The 20,724-nt window shown below is 46.2% G+C and overlaps 1 protein-coding gene across 1 annotated transcript; it reads left to right on the top strand.

Moving 5' to 3' along the window:
- Nucleotides 1-796: 796 nt before the first annotated feature.
- Nucleotides 797-20,328, top strand: LOC311117823 (rho guanine nucleotide exchange factor 18-like; the record flags this gene model as incomplete). Its single annotated transcript, XM_084192731.1, has 9 exons — nucleotides 797-937; nucleotides 1,063-1,181; nucleotides 1,431-1,511; nucleotides 1,709-1,756; nucleotides 2,403-2,588; nucleotides 3,963-4,208; nucleotides 17,973-18,327; nucleotides 19,749-19,886; nucleotides 19,978-20,328. Coding segments are annotated over 9 exons (1,547 nt in total), but the record flags the coding sequence as incomplete, so codon positions are not given.
- Nucleotides 20,329-20,724: the final 396 nt, after the last annotated feature.

Here is a 20,724-nt window from a genome sequence, read left to right as displayed (position 1 = left end):
TGTTACTATAGGGGGGTCAGCTCCTCACTGTGTTACTATAGGGGGGTCAGCTCCTCACTGTGTTACTATAGGGGGGTCAGCTCCTCACTGTGTTACTATAGGGGGGTCAGCTCCTCACTATGTTACTATAGGGGGGGTCAGCTCCTCACTATGTTACTATAGGGGGGTCAGCTCCTCACTATGTTACTATAGGGGGGGTCAGCTCCTCACTATGTTACTATAGGGGGGGTCAGCTCCTCACTATGTTACTATAGGGGGGTCAGCTCCTCACTGTGTTACTATAGGGGGGGTCAGCTCCTCACTATGTTACTATAGAGGGGGTCAGCTCCTCACTATGTTACTATAGGGGGGTCAGCTCCTCACTATGTTACTATAGGGGGGGTCAGCTCCTCACTATGTTACTATAGGGGGGGTCAGCTCCTCACTATGTTACTATAGGGGGGTCAGCTCCTCACTGTGTTACTATAGGGGGGGTCAGCTCCTCACTATGTTACTATAGGGGGGTCAGCTCCTCACTATGTTACTATAGAGGGGGGTCAGCTCCTCACTATGTTACTATAGGGGGGTCAGCTCCTCACTATGTTACTATAGGGGGGTCAGCTCCTCACTATGTTACTATAGGGGGGTCAGCTCCTCACTATGTTACTATAGGGGGGTCAGCTCCTCACTACTCTTGTCCTATCTTAAAGACAGCCTTAAAACATTATTAATCCATCTCTCTCTTTCTCTACTGACCTCCATCTCTCTCTCTCTCTCTCTCTCTCTCTCCCCTCTCCCCCTGCCTCCCCCTCCCCAGTGGAGAGTCTTCAGAACCTGTTGCTCTCTGGTGTGATCGAGCCAGCTCCACGTCCAGCGGAGGGCTCAGGGTCCGGGGCTCTGCCCAGGAGAGCAGACACCTTTGGGGGCTATGACAGCAGCCCCATCATCCTCAACAAGAGTGAGTCCACTCTGCTCTGGGCTGTATCCACAAAGCATCTCAGAGCAGGAATGCTGATGTAATAGCTGTCCATATAATCATTTATTATGATCTAAAAGGCGTTTCTGTCTGTGTGTGCATGTTAGAAGGCATTGTGAAGAAGATCCACAGTGGAGGGGACAAGGCCAGAGACGGGAACCAGAAAGGCCGCTCTGACCCCCAGCTTAAGAAGATCCAGGCTAGCCAGGCCCTGGAGCAGCCACAGGTGGGTGAAGTACACACACACACACACACACATACACACACACACCCTACACAATAGTCAGTAGGGTAGCTAGTGACTAGGGCAAGGCAGAAGCTGGTTTACTCCATCACTTAGGAATTTCCTATTTAGGGAAATGCTACTGCTTCCTGTTATGATTTATGTCTCATCACACGTGAAGGTTAATATCAATATGTACTTTAATCCCTGATGGGATATGTCATAAAATGTGTAATGTTGTGTGATGTACAGGCTGATGATGATGAGGAGGAGGAAGAGGCCTCTCCAGCCATCTGGAACACCATCTGGTCCAACACCTTCCCTGAGGCTGAGGTAGGAGATGTGCTCATTTCATTTGGGATTTTAACCTCTGTTAAACTTCTTCAATCCTCATGTTTTATTATGGCCTCTAAAAGGTGTACCAAGAGTGTCCAAACCATAGGTATAAAACAGTTGTATGTCTCTGGCACTAACCTAGAGTTGTCTGTTGACCTTCTCTTTCCTAACGTTCCTGTTTCTGCCTTAACCAGTTCTTTGACCGGGTGCTGATGCTGTCCCAGAGACTCTACAGCCTGCAGGTAAACAAAACCACAGCACTCACGTTTCCCTAGATACACTCACGTTTCCCTAGATACACTCACGTTTCCCTAGATACACTCACGTTTCCCTAGATACACTCACGTTTCCCTAGATACACTCACGTTTCCCTAGATACACTCACGTTTCCCTAGATACACTCACGTTTCCCTAGATACACTCACGTTTCCCTAGATACACTCACGTTTCCCTAGATACACTCACGTTTCCCTAGATACACTCACGTTTCCCTAGATACACTCACGTTTCCCTAGATAGCCTCTCGACAACCTCTCCACATCCACTTAACTGCTCATACTCCACATACATGCTAGAATGTAGCTCTCCTCCTGTCCTGTCCTGTCTGTGTGTGTGTGACTGGGCCATGAACAATCAACGGGACTGCATGTAGTTCTCCTGTCCTGTCTGTGTGTGTGACTGGGCCATGAACATCAACGTTACTGAAGTCTTCCATACTTACCAGGCCTAGACACCAAAACCTGTCTGTCTGCATGTTAAAATGACATCACATGGAGACTGCTAGACTCGCCTTTTGATTGGTTATGGTCTGTGACCACAAGCCTTACGCTTTCTAGAAGTTGACCCACATCTCTCCTCCCCTCTCCTCTCCCCCCCCCCCCCCTTCAGGCCATCATCGCCCAGCAGGACAGCTACATCGAGCTGCAACGCGCCTCCCTCAACGAGCGCGCCTCCTTCCCTGGCCGTCACCGCGGCAACGTGCTCCTGGAGCAGGAGAAACAGAGGACTCTGGTCCTGCAGAGGGAAGAGATGGCCAGCTTCCACAAGCTGCAGTCGCAGCACCGTCAGGAGCAGGTGGGGGTGGGAATCAGTGGAAATGGAAGCATCCTTCATTTGATTCCATAGTAGCCTTCCAGGTCGTCTTCATCACAGCTCTGCCGTGCAGATGATTCAACGTCACAATGCTAGAAGAAAGGAAGCACGTTAACATGATCATCATGATCATTTCTTGTTCAAAATAATGGAATGTCATATTTTGAGTTGAATGTTGCTACTGGTCTGTACAGACTATATGCTACATGGCTGTGCAATGCTAATGAAATCAACAGTTCATTAAACTAACAAACTCGTAGGCTGCCCTGATCACAGTCAAACCACATTTTATAGTAGGCTAAGAATATAAGGAAATATAACAATCAAATACAAATAATATTTTTCCCCACACAACTTGCGTCACGGCAACGTGTGGAACCGCTGTCCCAAAAATAATAAGAAGGTGATATTTTGAAACTGAGCCCAAGACAAGCCCATGCTTTGGATCCAAGTGTCTTCTTTCCTACCATCACTCCGCTTTGTTAGGGAGCATGCGTAGGGTCTTACATTTAAGAGTGTATTCATCATGATACCCAGAGAATATAATAACAATCTATATTTTCAAAAGCATGTGAGTCTAGTGATCATATTTCACAACCTCCGCAGGATTTTGGAGTTGCCTTTTTATGCGATCAAGCCAAAATAATAGACCTACACTTGATTTAGGCTACATTATAGCACGCTAAATGTTTCTGATCAGTGACAGATGAACTATACCACCTCCACTTATTTGCCCAGCCAGGGAATTAACAAAATATACAGATTTGAGATTCAGTGAAACAAAATCACATTGATTGATTTAAGACACAGGCTTTTGGTCAGGAGCCTAGGTTACTAAGCAACTGCGAGTCAAGAGCAAAATAATCCACTTGCTAAACTACATTTTAACATTCTGGCAAAATGTGTGCTAATCAGTGCTAATAATTGAGCCGACTAGACAAGGTGATTATGAGCAACACTCACATCAACTTAGCATTTCCACAGCCTAATGGTAGCCTAACCAATATCCAAACGGAGATTTAGTGAAAAGAAAATGTATTGATTTATTAAGACGAGCCCCCACGCTTGTCTAAAAGCAGCGCGAAACGGTGCTGAAATAGTTGACCACCCACGGCTAGGCTATTGCTTCAAATGTATTATATAATATAACAATTGGATGACTTTGGGAGTTTCAATAAGCAACTATTTGATGCCTTCAACAACAACAAAAAATCCCGCAAATGCGCAGAAATCTCAGTATCCTTAGCCACAGAACATTTTCGGGTTCCAGAAAATCCAGAACCGCAGCCACTCCGAAGCAAAAAGACACTATACCTGTCTGCGTGAAGTAGAGTTGAACCTTGTGTTTGTCCCCAGGCTCGCTGGGAGAAGGAGCGTCAGCGCCACCGGCTGCAGGCCGAGGACATGGAGGCGAGGCTGAGGCAGAGAGAGGAGGAGTGCAGGAGGCTGGAGGAGAAGCTGGCGGAAGACAGGGAGGAGCTGGAGAGGCAGAGAGAGACATACCAACAGGATCTGGAGAGACTGAGGGAGTCGACCCGTACCGTGGACAAGGAGAAGGAACGCCTGGAGCAGCAGAGGAAGATCAAGAGGAAGACCATTGAGGTGGGGATGACATCACATTACACTTACCTCCTATATCCATGTGCATCTCTCCGCTATCCAACCAGCACCAGTCACACATGGATAAAACACTAGCCCCAACCCCACACCTCATTGGTGGTTAACAACTAAAGCTTTGGAGTTATCTGGTGACCTACCAAGCCCGGTCCCAGTAATCAAGCCCATGACCCAAGAATGAGGGTTTCCACTAGATGGCACAAACACAAAGTCAAAATTGTCTATATCCTAAACATTCATGATTTTCTTTTAGCTTTTTGGTCTTAATTTAAGATTAGGCATAAGGTTAGCAGTGTGGTTAGGGTTAAGGTTAGTTTTTAAATCACATTTTAAGAAGATAAATTGTAGAAATAGACAGGGTTTATGACTTTGTGGCTGTGGTAACTAGTGACGACCAAGAAGGAGCCATTTTGGAAACCCACACTGATCTCTTCTCCCCATAGAGATAGACAGAAGACTCATCTTTGTATCTGTGCTATTAGATTGTCTGTGACAGCATGGCCAGCTCCGTTGATGCAATCTCCATTTTGAAGTAGTCAATTTTCTTCTTTACTATTGGCTGATCCCTCCTGATGATGCGGTTGGACATGACTCCAACAGGTTCACCAGGAGGGATCAGCCAATGAAGTTGGACGTCCCATCCAGTTGACTACATTAAAATGGTGGAAGCCATTTTGCCTAAGTGTATTTATTTAAACTGTTGTGGCTGCTCTTCAAATATCCCAAATCTCATCTCAACTGATCACACTTAGGCAATGGTTTTTTTTTTTTTTTTTTTTTTTGTCATTTAGCAGACGCTCTTATCCAGAGCGACTTACAGGAGCAATTAGGGTTAAGTGCCTTGCTTAAGGGCACATCGACAGATTTTTCACCTAGTCAGCTTGGGGATTAGAACCAGCGACCTTTCGGTTACTGGCACAACGCTCTTACCCACTAAGCTACCTGCCGCCCTGTCTCAATACACAGCACCCAGCTAGCTATTTATCACAATACACATCACCCAGCTATCTATCTATCACAATACACAGCACCCAGCTAGCGAACTATCACAATACACAGCACCCAGCTAGCGAACTATCACAATACACAGCACCCAGCTAGCGAACTATCACAATACACAGCACCCAGCTAGCGAACTATCACAATACACAGCACCCAGCTAGCTATCAATCACAATACACATCACCCAGCTAGCGTACTATCACAATACACAGCACCCAGCTAGCGTACTATCACAATACACAGCACCCAGCTAGCTGACTGTCACAATACACAGCACCCAGCTAGCGTACTATCACAATACACAGCACCCAGCTAGCTATCTATCACAATACACAGCACCCAGCTAGCTATCTATCACAATACACATCACCCAGCTAGCTATCTATCACAATACACAGCACCCCGCTAGCGAACTATCACAATACACAGCACCCAGCTTTAATATTGCAGATAGGTTGTAGCTTCCATCAATGTAATTGTCTGCTTCACTTCCAATCCCCCATACATTTTTTTGCATATACAGTGGGGAGAACAAGTATTTGATACACTGCCAATTTTGCAGGTTTTCCTACTTACAAAGCATGTAGAGGTCTGTAATTTGTATCATAGGTACACTTCAACTGTGAGAGACGGAATCTAAAACAAAAATCCTGAAAATCACATTGTATGATTTTTAAGTAATTAATTTGCATTTTATTGCGTGACATAAGTATTTGATCACCTACCAACCAGTAAGAATTCCGGCTCTCACAGACCTGTTCGTTTTTCTTTAAGAAGCCCTCCTGTTCTCCACTCATTACCTGTATTATCTGCACCTGTTTGAACTTGTTACCTGTATAAAAGACACCTGTCCACACACTCAATCAAACAGACTCCAACCTCTCCACAATGGCCAAGACCAGAGAACTGTGTAAGGACATCAGGGATACAATTGTAGACCTGCACAAGGCTGGGATGGGCTACAGGACAATAGGCAAGCAGCTTGGTGAGAAGGCAACAACTGTTGGCACAATTATTAGAAAATGGAAGAAGTTCAAGATGACGGTCAATCACCCTCGGTCTGGGGCTCCATGCAAGATCTCACCTCGTGGGGCATCAATGATCATGAGGAAGGTGAGGGATCAGCCCAGAACTACACGGCAGGACTTGATCAATGACCTGAAGTGAGTCTCAAAGAAAACCATTAGTAACACACTACGCCGTCATGGATTAAAATCCTGCAGCACACGCAAGGTCCCCCTGCTCAAGCCAGCGCATGTCCAGGCCCGTCTGAAGTTTGCCAATGACCATCTGGATGATCCAGAGGAGGAATGGGAGAAGGTCATGTGGTCTAATGAGACAAAAATAGAGCTTTTTGGTCTAAACTCCACGCTCCGTGTTTGGAGGAAGAAGAAGGATGAGTACAACCCCAAGAACACCATCCCAACCGTGAAGCATGGAGGTGGAAACGTCATTCTTTGGGGATGCTTTTCTGCAAAGGGGACAGGACGACTGCACCGTATTGAGGGGAGGATGGATGGGGCCATGTATCGCGAGATCTTGGCCAACAACCTCCTTCCCTCAGTAAGAGCATTGAAGATGGGTCGTGGCTGGGTCTTCCAGCATGACAACGACCCGAAACACACAGCCAGGGCAACTAAGGAGTGGCTCCGTAAGAAGCATCTCAAGGTCCTGGAGTGGCCTAGCCAGTCTCCAGACCTGAACCCAATAGAAAATCTTTGGAGGGAGCTGAAAGTCCGTATTGCCCAGCGACAGCCCCGAAACCTGAAGGATCTGGAGAAGGTCTGTATGGAGGAATGGGACAATATCCCTGCTGCAGTGTGTGCAAACCTGGTCAAGACCTACAAGAAACGTATGATCTCTGTAATTGCAAACAAAGGTTTCTGTACCAAATATTAAGTTCTGCTTTTCTGATGTATCAAATACTTATGTCATGCAATAAAATGCAAATTAATTACTTAAAAATCATACAATGTGATTTTCTGGATTCCGTCTCTCACAGTTGAAGTGTACCTATGATAAAAATTACAGACCTCTACATGCTTTGTAAGTAGGAAAACCTGCAAAATCGGCAGTGTATCAAATACTTATTCTCCCCACTGTGTGTGTGTGTATGTGTATGTGTGTGTGTATATATATATATTACCAGTCAAAAGTTTGGACACACCTACTCATTCAAGGGTTTTTCTTTATTTTTTACTATTTATTTACATTGTAGAATAATAGTGAAGACATCAAAACTATAAAATAACACACATGGAATCATGTAGTAACCAAAAAAGTGTTAATCAAATCAAAATATATTTGAGATTCTTCAAATAGCCACCCTTTGCCTTGATGACAGCTTTGTGCACTCTTGGCATTCTCTCAATCAGATTCATAAGATAGTCACCTGGAATACATTTCAATTAACATCTGTGCCTTCTTAAAAGGTAATTTGTGGCATTTTTTTCCTCATGCGTTTGAGCCAAACAATTGTGTTTTGACAAGGTAGGGGGGGATATACAGAAGATAGCCCTATTTGGTAAAATATCAAGTCCATATTATGTCAAGAACAGCTCAAATAAGCAAAGAGAAACAACAGTCCATCATTACTTTAACATTTACATTTTAGTCATTTAGCAGACGCTCTTATCCAGAGCGACTTACAGTTAGTGAGTGCATACATTATTTTTTGTATTTTTCATACTGGCCCCCTGTGGGAATCAAACCCACAACCCTGGCGTTGCAAACGCCATGCTCTACCAACTGAGCTACATCCCTGCCGGCCATTCCCTCCCCTACCCTGGACGACGCTAGGCCAATTGTGCGCCGCCCCATGGGTCTCCCGGTCGCGGCCGGCTACGACAGAGCCTGGATTCAAACCAGGATCTCTAGTGGCACAGCTAGCACTGTGATGCAGTGCCTTAGACCACTGCGCCACTCGGGAGGTTAAGACATGAAGGTCAGTCAATACGGGACATTTTAAGAACTTTTAAAGTTTATTCAAGTGCAGTCGCAAAAACCATCAAGCGCTATGATGAAACTGGCTCTCATGAGGACCGCCACTGGAATGGAAGACCCAGAGTTACCTCTGCTGCAGAGGATAAGTTCATTAGAGTTACCAGCCTCAGAAATTGCAGCCCAAATAAATGCTTCACAGAGTTCAAGTAACAGACACATCTCAACATCAACTTTTCAGAGGAGACTGTGTGAATCAGGCCTTCATGGTCGAATTGCTGCAAATAAACCACTACTAAAGGACACCAATAAGAAGAAGATAATTGCTTGGGCCAAGAAACACGAGCAATGGCCATTAGACCGGTGGAAATTTGTCCTGTGGTCTGGAGTCCAAATTGGAGATTTTTGGTTCCAGCCGCCTTGGCTTTGTGAGACGCGGTGTGGGTGAACGGATGATCTCCGCATGTGAAGTTCCCAACGTAAAACATGGAGGAGGTGGTGTTATGGTGTGGGGGTGCTTTGCTGGTGACACTGTCTGTGATTTATTATGAATTCAAGGCACACTTAACCAGCATGGCTACCACAGCATTCTGCAGCGATATGCCGTCCCATCAGGTTTGGGCTTAGTGGGACTATCATTTGTTTTTCAACAGGACAATGACCCAACACACCTCCAGGCTGTGTAAGGGCTATTTTACCAAGAAGGAGAGTGATGGAGTGCTGCATCAGATGACCTGGCCTCCACAATCCCCCGACCTCAACCCAATTGTGATGGTTTGGGACGAGTCGGACCACAGAGTGAAGGAAAAGCAGCCTACAAGTGCTCAGCGAATGTGGGAACTCCTTCATGACTGTTGGAAAAGCATTCCAGGTGAAGCTGGTTGAGAGAATGCCAAGAGTGTGCAAAGCTGTCATCAAAGCAAATGGTGGCTATTTGAAGAATCTCAAGTATAACATATATTTTATTTTGTTTAACACTTTGTGAAGTGCACCAGTCCCTCCTGCAGCAAAGCGCCCCCACAGCATGATGCTGCCACCCCCTTGCTTCATGGTTGGGATGGTGTTCTTCGGCTTGCAAGGTCCCCCTTTTCCCTCCAAACATAACGATGGTCATTATGGGCAAACAGTTCTATTTTTGTTTCATCAGACCAGAGGACATTTCTCCAAAAAGTAAGATCTTTGTCCCCATGTGCAGTTGCAAACCGTAGTCTGTCTTTTTTATGGAGGTTTTGGAGCAGTGGCTTCTTCCTTGCTGAGCGGCCTTTCAGGTTATGTCGATATAGGACTCGTTTTACTGTGGATATAGATACTTTTGTACCTGTTTCCTCCAGCACCAATGTACGTTCATCTCTAGGAGACAGAACGCGTCTCCTTCCTGAGCGGTATGATGGCTGTGTGGTCCCATGGTGTTTAGACTTGCATACTATTGTTTGTACAGATGAACGTGGTACCTTCAGGCGTTTGGAAATTGCTCCCAAGGATGAACCAGACTTGTGGAGGTCTACAAATTTTGGCTGATTTCTTTTGATTTTCCCATGATGTCAAGCAAAGAGGCACTGAGTTTGAAGGTAGGCCTTGAAATACATCCACAGGTACACCTCCAATTGACTCAAATTATGTCAATTAGCCTATCAGAAGCTTCTAAAGCCATGACATCATTTTCTGGAATTTTCCAAGCTGTTTAAAGGCACAATCAACTTAGTGTATGTAAACTTCTGACCCACTGGAATTGTGATACAGTGAATTATAAGTGAAATAATCTGTCTGTAAACAATTGTTGGAAAAATTACTTGTCATGCACAAAGTAGATGTCCTAACCGACTTGCCAAAACTATAGTTTGTTAACAAGACATTTGTGTAGTGGTTGAAAAACGAGTTTTAATGATCATAACCTAAGGGTATGTAAACTTCCGACTTCAACTGTATGTATACATAGGGTCTCATTGCCAAAATCCCAAAGTATCCCTTTAAGCCCAGGAAGCAGCCATTCACCAGCTTTTCAAGCTTAATCATGGCAGAATACGTTCGGTACTTACCAAAGAATGGAGTTTTGCTAAGCAACTATCGTCATTACTGCCATCCCGGCCGCATGTACTTCCAGAAAAGGTCGAAATAAAGTTACATGCAAACAAAGAAATGCCTTTTCTGGATCTAAGTAATGTTTTTGAGCAAGTGCGCATGTGCCAAATCCACCTCATCTGCACATCCTGCGATATTAATAATGGAATTAAAATACACGAAATAAAGCCCATCTAGAAATATACCATCACTGTAAAAACATGTCCTGTATTGGCTACTTCATGTACTTACATGAAATATTATAGCATTCCGTGTAGCGAGGGTGAAACAACAGATTAATATGACGTTCTTACACTGTACGTGATTTAAAAAATAAATGACCTTTCCTGCTGCTGAATCAGTCGACCTGTGGGTGGCAGCAGAGAGGGAGAAGTGAAGCCAACATCAGTCCAAAATAAAGCCCCATGCGTTTCTATGGGCTTATTTTTGGACCTACGTTTGTCTTCAACCGTTTGGGACAACGACTCCCATTGTTAGGGCGGAGACATTTATATACAGATCTCTGGTGGCAGTAATGAGGTGCAGATAAAGTGGATTTGGCGCATGCTCACTTGCTCAAAAACAATACTTAGATTATTTCCAGAAAATGCATTTTTTTCGGCTGCGTATAACTTTTTAATTAGTCCTTTTTTGGATAAAAACATACGGCCGGGACACCAGTAATTACAATAGTTGCTCATCGACACTCCATTCTTTGTTGAGTACCAAACCTAATTTGACATTATTAAGCTTGAAAAACTGGTGAATGGCAAGTTTGAATGGCTGCTTCCTGAGAACGTCTCCTGGTTTGGGTTAGGATTTAAGGTAGGGATGTCCCAGCTAGCTAGCTAGCTAGCTATCCTATCACCCACAGCAACAGCAGGGCTGAGCACACAGGCCCTTCACAATGGCTGTTGGATAAATTGTGGAAGTGTTACCTCCTCCAGAAGGAATGTCATTCATCCCACTCCACTAGGAGTGGACAGGACAGTGTGCTTTTATTGGGACAGGAAAAGGCCTCGGGTCTGAACTCTGCAGTGAAGACTGCTGCTGCTGCTGTCGTAAAACCGCAGAGGCAAGGTCTGAATGGGGCGGCAGGTAGCTTAGTGGTTAAGAGCGTTGGGCCAGTAACCGAAAGGTCGCTGGTTCTAATCCCCGAGCTGACTAGGTGAAAAATCTGTCTATGTGCCCTTGAGCAAGGCACTTAACCCTAATTGCTCCTGTAAGTCGCTCTGGATAAGAGCGTCTGTTAAATGCCTAAAATTTTAATGTAAATAGTTTCCAATGATTAAAAATAATTAGAGGATAAAAAGTTGTTTTGAACCAAAGTCCTATTGCCACATTCTAATGATAAATGAATGCTAAAGATGATAGGCTATTTGATAAAGCCATGAAACCGTGGCGGTCAGTGCCGTTTAAGATGAGAGGATTATTTATTTTAATTTTTTTAAGATCATGGCCTTATTTCTATCACAGCATATTGGATGACTGTCATTCATATTCCATTCACTCAGCTCATTGTAACATCGATAGGTTTAGGCTGCTACATGATACTCAAATGTTCCCTATACCCATCATGAGGTTGCTACAACCTAGCCTACAAATGAAAGTTTATAACGTAGGTGCACAGGTCGAGAGACAAATTGGAGTAATCAAGGTGACAGTGACGCATTCAATACTGCCCTGCACACTCTTGCCTGCATCTAGCTGGTCTTGGGTATTATCATTAGTCCAAACAGTTGCAAATCTTTACGTTTTTGCAACTAAAACAACAGTTTCTATTGGACAAATTCAGGTAGGTCCTGCTCCGTTTCATTCCGTTTGCTTCTGTTGTAAGAAACTTTATGCAAAAGAATTGGCAGAATGAATACACCCCTGATCACCCGCAACACACAGTTCACTTTTATAGCAGCCACACAGCATCATCACTTCGCTCGTTCTAGAATTCCTTCTCGGATATATGCACTCTAATCCTCTCACCTTATCCCTTTGCTTGTGGACTTCAGTGCACAGCACAACAGCTGTCTGAGACCAGGCGCAATGACCTCACTAAGCCAAACCTTCATACCATAACAGCTACACATCCTACATCGTTGTCACCATATTAACGTTATAATCAACAAACTAGAACTAACACGTTAGTAAACCCACAATCCAATCCATGTGTACGATCACGCAGTACAGTGTACAGCAAGCAGTTTAGCAGTAACACCGGCAGGCCCCGGTGGCAATAAATTAATACAACCGAATGCTTACCTTGACTTGGAAGAGTTGCAGTGTTGCATAGCCTTAGCCAGCTAGCTAACATAAATAGCATTCCTCTCTGTTTGAGTCAGGTTGTTGAGTAGGCTAAATTAGCTGCATTAGCTAGCTAAGTAAGTGAAAGTTAAACTAAGAAAAGAAAGAAAGTTGTCATAATTACTGTGCAAGTCTATGGAAGGGGGAGAGAACCATGAGCCTCCTAGGTTTTGTATTAAAGTCAATGTACCCAGAGGAGGACGGAAGCTAGCTGTCCTCCAGCTACACCATGGTGCTACCACAGAGAGTGCTGTAGAGGTAACTGTAGACCTTTTAATTGCAAAACATTGGGTTTTAATCAGTTATTTGGTGACGTGAATATATTTAGTCTAGTTTTATCTAAAAAGGATAACTTTTTTTTAAATGTTTGACTATTTACATTTTTCTGAAATTCACTGAGTAGGATGATCCTCCCCTTCCTCCTCTGAGGAGCCTCCACTGCTGTAAAGGTTATCAGTATGTCTGCATACCTGCACACTTTCCTCTGCACTCTTAACTTAGACACCTTTAGTGCAGTGTTTTGATTAAGTAAAAGGATCGCTGCGTGACGCCAGAACTGTACTTCTTACCCTGACCCCCAAGGCTTGGTCTCATGTCTGACGTCTCACTGTAGTCAGTGTATTATCTTTTGTGAAATGGCATGATTCATTCTTCCTCACCACCCCACTATATCACAGTAGCTAGGTGATGTGTGGTGAGCTTGCTGGCATACGATACAAGCGCTCCTGTGGCATCACTCAGGCGGGTCAGAGTGCTACAGTACCTACTCCTGTGCAGTGAGTCCACTCTTCTTACTATGTAAAAGGACTTAGAAAATGTTTCTATCACAATATCCACTCCATTATCAATCCATGTGGTCATCAACTCCATGTCCTCTCTGCCTCCTGTTCCTACTTTTTCTCTATATTTAGTTTTTGGTATATTGACGTTTATCCAGACAGGGAGGAAATTGGAGGTGGGAGACACAGTGGGAAGGGTGGACGCTGGGATTGAAACCTTCTGCACTTCCTGGTCGGACTCTGTGATATGATGTGGCTTTCTGACAGTGTTGTTGTGGTCTGTCAGACAGACTGTCTGAGTGGTGCTACGGCTCCCTCTGTCCAGGCCTCTGGTGTCCAGGCCTCTGGTGTCCAGGCCTCTGGTGTCCAGGCCTCTGGTGTCCAGGCCTCTGGTGTCCAGGCCTCTGGTGTCCAGGCCTCTGGTGTCCAGGCCTCTTAGTCACTTCCTCTCCTCCAGGTAATAACTGTTATGTTCCGTACATCAGGTCTGTAAACCTGTACTCGCTCACACCAGACCTGCTATCCTCAGGGCACACATTCTGTTGCCTTGAGTATTAGCAATCCCATGTTAGTGTGCAGTGCTCAACTCTGACCACACTCTGAATTATGTAGCCTACGTTTAGACTGAGAAGAGGATGATTTCTAAGGCGTTTTGTGTCTTTAAATAAATGTTGGTTTCGGCCAGAGTGGGAGTGCTAGAACTATGAGCATTTCTGTTCCCTTTTTTTTTTTTTTTGGGAGCAGTCAAGTTAGGCCCTCCTGCTTGGAACAGGAATAAGCCCTGCTAGCTATTTGGGTTAGGGGATCGCAGCCCCCTTCCCAAGGCATTGTGTATACGGAAACAGGAAACCCAACTGTCTCAGCTGCTGAATATGTGCTGACGATAAGTATCCAAGGAGTCTGATGATGAGGAAAAAGCCATAATGTATAATTAGCCGGCCAACAGGCAGGCTGTGCAACACCCTATCATTAATAGAACAGCTGGAACCCAGCCATTCCTAATTGTTTATGTGCTGTCAGTCAAGTCTTTGTGCCCCTGTATTTTACCCCTGGAAACCCTGTATTTACCATATGTTTACCATGGGCACCTTGGGAAGGAAACAATGGAACGTCTGTGTGCGTGGGGGGGGGGGGGGGGGTGAATGTTGAAAGAGTGATGGAGGGAGAGAGGGAGAGCAGCACAGAACCCCACTGTGCACATCTGAGTTATTACCTCGGGGCACTTCCTTGTGGGGGGGGATGGGGGGGTCTATTAACACAAACAACCCTCCATCCTGCAGAGCTGAGCAGGCTGCAGTGTTCAGTGAGGCTGAGTGTGTGTGTGTATGCACAAACAGACGTGCATACACACACTCAGCCTCACATACCCACTCACTCAGCCTCACATACCCACACACTCAGCCTCACATACCCACACACTCAGCCTCACATACCCACACACTCAGCCTCACATACCCACACACTCAGCCTCACATACCCACACACTCAGCCTCACATACCCACACACTCAGCCTCACATACCCACTCACTCAGCCTCACATACCCACTCACTCAGCCTCACATACCCACTCACTCAGCCTCACATACCCACACACTCAGCCTCACACACCCACTCAGACTTATTCTCCTACACACTGACTAAGCGTGACCGACTGACACACATGACGTCTCCCGTCATCCCTTCCACCCCTCACACGGGGCCCCTTGCCCTGTGCTGCCTGGTCATGCCCTGGTTGTCACAGTAGCTGCTAGCAGGCAGGGAAAGCCCCCTAATACAGCAGGCAGGGAAAGCCCCCTAATACAGCTGGACACATCTGCTTCCTAGCCCAGCCCTCCTGGGACCCAGACCCTGGTATCCCATCTCCTCCTCCACACTCATCAATCAAACTGGAGCTGAACTGTCTGTCACTGCACAGGTTCTCACAGACACTCACTGGCCTAAGATACATGGCGGAGGGCCGGCTGGACAATAAACTGATATGGTTTATTGGCATAATACCACCTCCTACGCTTTGCTGCTTCACTCAACTTTCCTCAAAGTTGGTTATTAGTGTGATAGTGCAGACAGTGTTCTGAGCTACCCTGTAATGTCATGAGAGAGCGGCTGCAGCAGCTCCCTGCTAGTGCAAATCTGCCAGGGCGTGTGTGTGTGTGTGTGTGTGTGTGTGTGTGTGTGAGAGAGAGAGAAATCATGTTTTTCCTGTCGTTGTGTGAGCAGCATTATACCATAGTGTGCTTCTCTCTGAGAGCACATCAAAGCCTGTTCCAAACTGCCTGCTCAGCAGAAACCGTAGCATGTGTTTCTGATTTCACTTTTATCCCATAAATACCCTGCTCTTCAACAGATTGTGTTTCCTTAATGCCACAGCGGCTCTGCACCTCCTCAAGTGCTCAGCTAAGATGCTGCTGGCGCCGGGTGCTGGGCTGGCCCTTTTAGAAGCAGGGTTCAAAGATACCTCACTAGTCATTTAAACATAACAAGCAGTGCTCTCGCTCTCGCTGCACACTGCAAACCATGGCTGCCGTGCACAAACATAAAATGCCAACGCAAGAGGGATCCAATTTACATGGCAAACCCAGTTAGGTCAGAGACATAGAACAGAGATCAGCAAACTATTCTATTATGTTGTTACCACAAGTTCCATGACAACAGTACTGTCCTTATGTTGTTACCACAAGTTCCATGACAACAGTACTGTCCTTATGTTGTTACCACAAGTTCCATGACAACAGTACTGTCCTTATGTTGTTACCACAAGTTCCATGACAACAGTACTGTCCTTATGTTGTTACCACAAGTTCCATGACAACAGTACTGTCCTTATGTTGTTACCACAAGTTCCATGACAACAGTACTGTCCTTATGTTGTTACCACAAGTTCCATGACAACAGTACTGTCCTTATGTTGTTACCACAAGTTCCATGACAACAGTACTGTCCTTATGTTGTTACCACAAGTTCCATGACAACAGTACTGTCCTTATGTTGTTACCACAAGTTCCATGACAACAGTGCTGTCCTTATGTTGTTACCACAAGTTCCATGACAACAGCACTGTCCTTATTTTGTTACCACAAGTTCCATGACAACAGTACTGTCCTTATGTTGTTACCACAAGTTCCATGACAACAGTACTGTCCTTATGTTGTTACCACAAGTTCCATGACAGCGGTATTCTCATTTGCAACCTCAATCTAAAGCAATGTAATTGTCCTACATGAAACTCAAATATCTATATCCTGATTTGAACTTTTTGAAACTACTTGCACATGTGACTCAAAATGGCTTCTCATCCTCCAATTTTATGTTGTTAATCTTTTGTGTATGCAGTGCATTCGGAAAGTATTCAGACCCCTTGAATTTTTCCAATTTTTTTATCGTTACAGCCTTATTCTAAAATAGATTTAATTGGGGGGGGTTTCTCATCAATCTACACACAATACCCCATAATGACGAAGCAAAAACAGGTTTTTAGACATTTTTGCAAATATATTAGAGAAATAAAAATGGAAATATCCCATTTACGTAAGTATTCAGACCCTTTACTCAGTACTTTGTTGAAGCGCCTTTGGCAGCGATTACAGCCTCGTCTTCTTTGGTATGACGCTACAAGCTTGGCACACCTGTTTTTGAGGAGTTTCTCCCATTCTTCTCTGCAGATCCTCTCAAGCTCTGTCAGGTTGGATGGGGAGCGTCACTGCACAGCTATTTTCAGGTCTCTCCAGAGATGTTCGATCGGGTTCAAGTCCGGGCTCTGGCTGGGCCACTCAAGGACATTGTTTGCATAGTCAACTTACACACAGCTCTGACACACAAACTTACCCCACTAGACATGCCACCAGGGGTCTTTTCACAGTCCTCAAATCCAGAACAAATTCAAGAAAGTGTACAGTATTATATAGAGCCATTATTGCATGGAACTCTGTTCCATCTCATATTGCTCAAATAAACAGCAAACCTGGTTTCAAAAAACAGATAAAGCAACACCTCACGGCACAACGCCTCTCCCCTATTTGACCTAGATAGTTTGTGTATGTATTGATATGTAGGCAACGTGTGCCTTTTTTTTTTAATTACGTATTTCTGTCCTTGAGCTGTTCTTGTCTATTAATGTTCTGTGTTATGTCATGTTTCATGTTTTGTGTGGACCCCAGGAAGAGTAGCTGCTGCTTTTGCAACAGCTAATGGGGATCCTAATAAACTATCCCCAAAAATTCAGAGACTTGTCCCGAAGCCACTCCTGCGTTGTTTTGGCTGTTGCTTAGGGTCGTTGTCCTATTGGAAGGTGAACCTTCGCCCCAGTCTGAGGTCCTGAGCGCTCTGGAGCTGGTTTTCATCAAGGATCTCTCTGTACTTTGCGCCGTTCATCTTTCCTTAGATCCTGACTAGTCTCCCAGTCCCTGCCGCTGAAAAGCATCCCCACAGCATGATGCTGCCACCACCATGCTTCACCGTAGGGATGGTGGCAGGTTTCCTCCAGACGTGACGTTTGGCATTCAGGCCAAAAGAGTTCAGCCTTGAAATGTTTTGTTACCCTTCCCCAGATCTGTGCCTTGACACAATCCTGTCTCGGAGCTCTTCGGACAATGCCTTTGACCTCATGGCTTGGTTTTTGCTGAATTAATGAATGCATGCATGAATGAATGAATGCTCTCCCTTTCCCCCTCCCAGGTGATGCCCCTCTCTGGCAGTCTAAACGGGGGACTCCTGCTGGGCGTGGGCAGCAGCGTCGGATCAGACTTCTCCCACACCCTCCCCCTCCCCCAGAAGGCCCTGGTGCGTCCCAGCCACTCGGTGGCGCCCTCAGACTACCTGGAGCGTCCCGAGGTTCTGCCTCGGGGTCAGAGCACCAGCGCCAACGCCACGGCGCTGCCGGTGAAGAAGGAGGTGCCGCTCCACCTGTGCAGCACCACCAACCAGCAGCACAAGCAGGTGGGCGTCCAGCAGCAGATCCCCACCAAGCTGGCAGTGCTGAGCTCAAAGAGTTCAAAGAGTGCCAAGGCCTCCCACCGCACCGACAGCACAGGTAAGACCAGCCGCAACACACCAGTTAGTAGTAGCATACACTACGGAAGTATTGAACCCTGCAGTAGGATAGCAGGACACTCCCTAATGTTGATCTAATGTTGATCTAATGTTGGTCTAATGTTGATCTATGATCTATTGTTGATTTAATGTTGATCTATGATCTAATGTTGATCTAATGTTGATTTAATGTTGAGCTATGATGTAATGTTGATTGATCTAATTTTGATCTTTGTTGAGCTCAGGAAATGCCAATAAAAGTAAACGGTAGCACGCCATGCGCTAGTAAAGTCTGACTATGTAGGTTAAAGTCTGCCTCGCAAACACACGTGACCGCTGTCCTGAAGCGTGACCGCTGTCCTGAAGCGTGACCGCTGTCCTGAAGCGTCTGAGCCAGACACACGTGACCGCTGTCCTGAAGCGTCTGAGCCAGACACACGTGACCGCTGTCCTGAAGCGTCTGAGCCAGACACACGTGACCGCTGTCCTGAAGCGTCTGAGCCAGACACACGTGACCGCTGTCCTGAAGCGTCTGAGCCAGACACACGTGACCGCTGTCCTGAAGCGTCTGAGCCAGACACACGTGACCGCTGTCCTGAAGCGTCTGAGCCAGACACACGTGACCGCTGTCCTGAAGCGTCTGAGCCAGACACACGTGACCGCTGTCCTGAAGCGTCTGAGCCAGACACACGTGACCGCTGTCCTGAAGCGTCTGAGCCAGACACACGTGACCGCTGTCCTGAAGCGTCTGAGCCAGACACACGTGACCGCTGTCCTGAAGCGTCTGAGCCAGACACACGTGACCGCTGTCCTGAAGCGTCTGAGCCAGACACACGTGACCGCTGTCCTGAAGCGTCTGAGCCAGACACACGTGACCGCTGTCCTGAAGCGTCTGAGCCAGACACACGTGACCGCTGTCCTGAAGCGTCTGAGCCAGACACACGTGACCGCTGTCCTGAAGCGTCTGAGCCAGACACACGTGACCGCTGTCCTGAAGCGTCTGAGCCAGACACACGTGACCGCTGTCCTGAAGCGTCTGAGCCAGACACTTTCTGCCACAGTACAAAGAGAACCCTGCCTGCCCTGTGTAGTGGTGCTCTGGTCGAAACAGTGGGATTTATGCACCCTGGCTTGTGAAAACACGTTAGGTTGACATAACCTCGGCTGTATCAGGACTCTGGCCTTACTGATCCTAATGACTCTGCATCATGATCACATTAGCTGCTGTGAACTGGATGGCTCCTGGACTCAGGCCAATAAAACACTGCAATGGCAATGTAATGGCAATGTAATGGGAATCTCCTCTTTTCTCACTCTTTCTCACTGTCTTTATTGCACTCTCTTTTTCTACCACTCTCCTCTTCTCTGCCTCCCTCCCCCCCCCTCTCTCTCCCTGTCGCTTTCTCTCCCCCCCTCTCCCAGCCTCTGTGGATATGAAGCAGATGCTGCCTATGAAGTTGTCAGCCAGAGAGGATGGCGCTCTGAAAGCCAAGCGCTCCATCAGCCCTAACCAGCAGCTTCCAAACACCCTAGTCCACTCCCAGTCCCTGCACTCGACAGGTAGCACACACACACACACACCCACCCACCACTACCCCTATCTAAAACCAAATGGCTGAATGCTCTCTCTCTGGCTCTCTTTCCCCCACAGAGAACCTGCCCGCCAGCCTACAGAAGCCCCCCAGTCAGGCCTCCAACCCCCTGCACACCCAAACCCAGCCCCAGGCTCCTAACCCCCTCTACACCCAGCTCCAGCCTCCTAACCCCCTCCACACCCAGAGCCCTAACCCCACTCCAGCACAGGCCCCTGTCCACGGCCTCAGCCTGCCTCCTCCATTCGGGAGCACTGAGGACCTACACAAGGAGGATGTCATCTTCTTCTGAGTTCCCCCTCTCAGCTGCTGTGGAGCGCGGCAGACAGGGATCAAAGGGAGGCCTGTGATGTCACATCTCTAGAAACCGTTCACCGGAGCTCTGGAACACTTTTCCTTTTTAAAGATGGAATAAAAAAAAAAAGAAGATAACTGTTAATTCGTTCGTAGAAGAATCTGTTTTTATCATGTCTCCCTAAGACTAATGGCAATAATTGTTTTGATTCAACTGCAGATGATGACTATGAAGAAAGACAACTGATTAATATGAAGGGTTATTTTAAACATGGGGGGGTGTCACACGAGAGAGACTCTCTTTGGGTTGACCCATGAATGAAGTTGTCAGGAGAGAGAGACACTCTTTGGTTTGACCCTTGAATGAAGATGTCAGGAGAGAGAGACTCTCTTTGGTTTGACCCATGAATGAAGTTGTCAGGAGAGAGAGACTCTCTTTGGTTTGACCCATGAATGAAGTTGTCAGGAGAGAGACTCTCTTTGGTTTGACCCATGAATGAAGATGTCAGGAG

This window comes from Coregonus lavaretus, assembly GCF_964263955.1.
Source record: "Coregonus lavaretus genome assembly, contig: HAP1_SCAFFOLD_5453, whole genome shotgun sequence".
Classification (NCBI taxonomy): domain Eukaryota; kingdom Metazoa; phylum Chordata; class Actinopteri; order Salmoniformes; family Salmonidae; genus Coregonus; species Coregonus lavaretus.
This window is presented reverse-complemented; position numbering and strand designations above follow the sequence as displayed.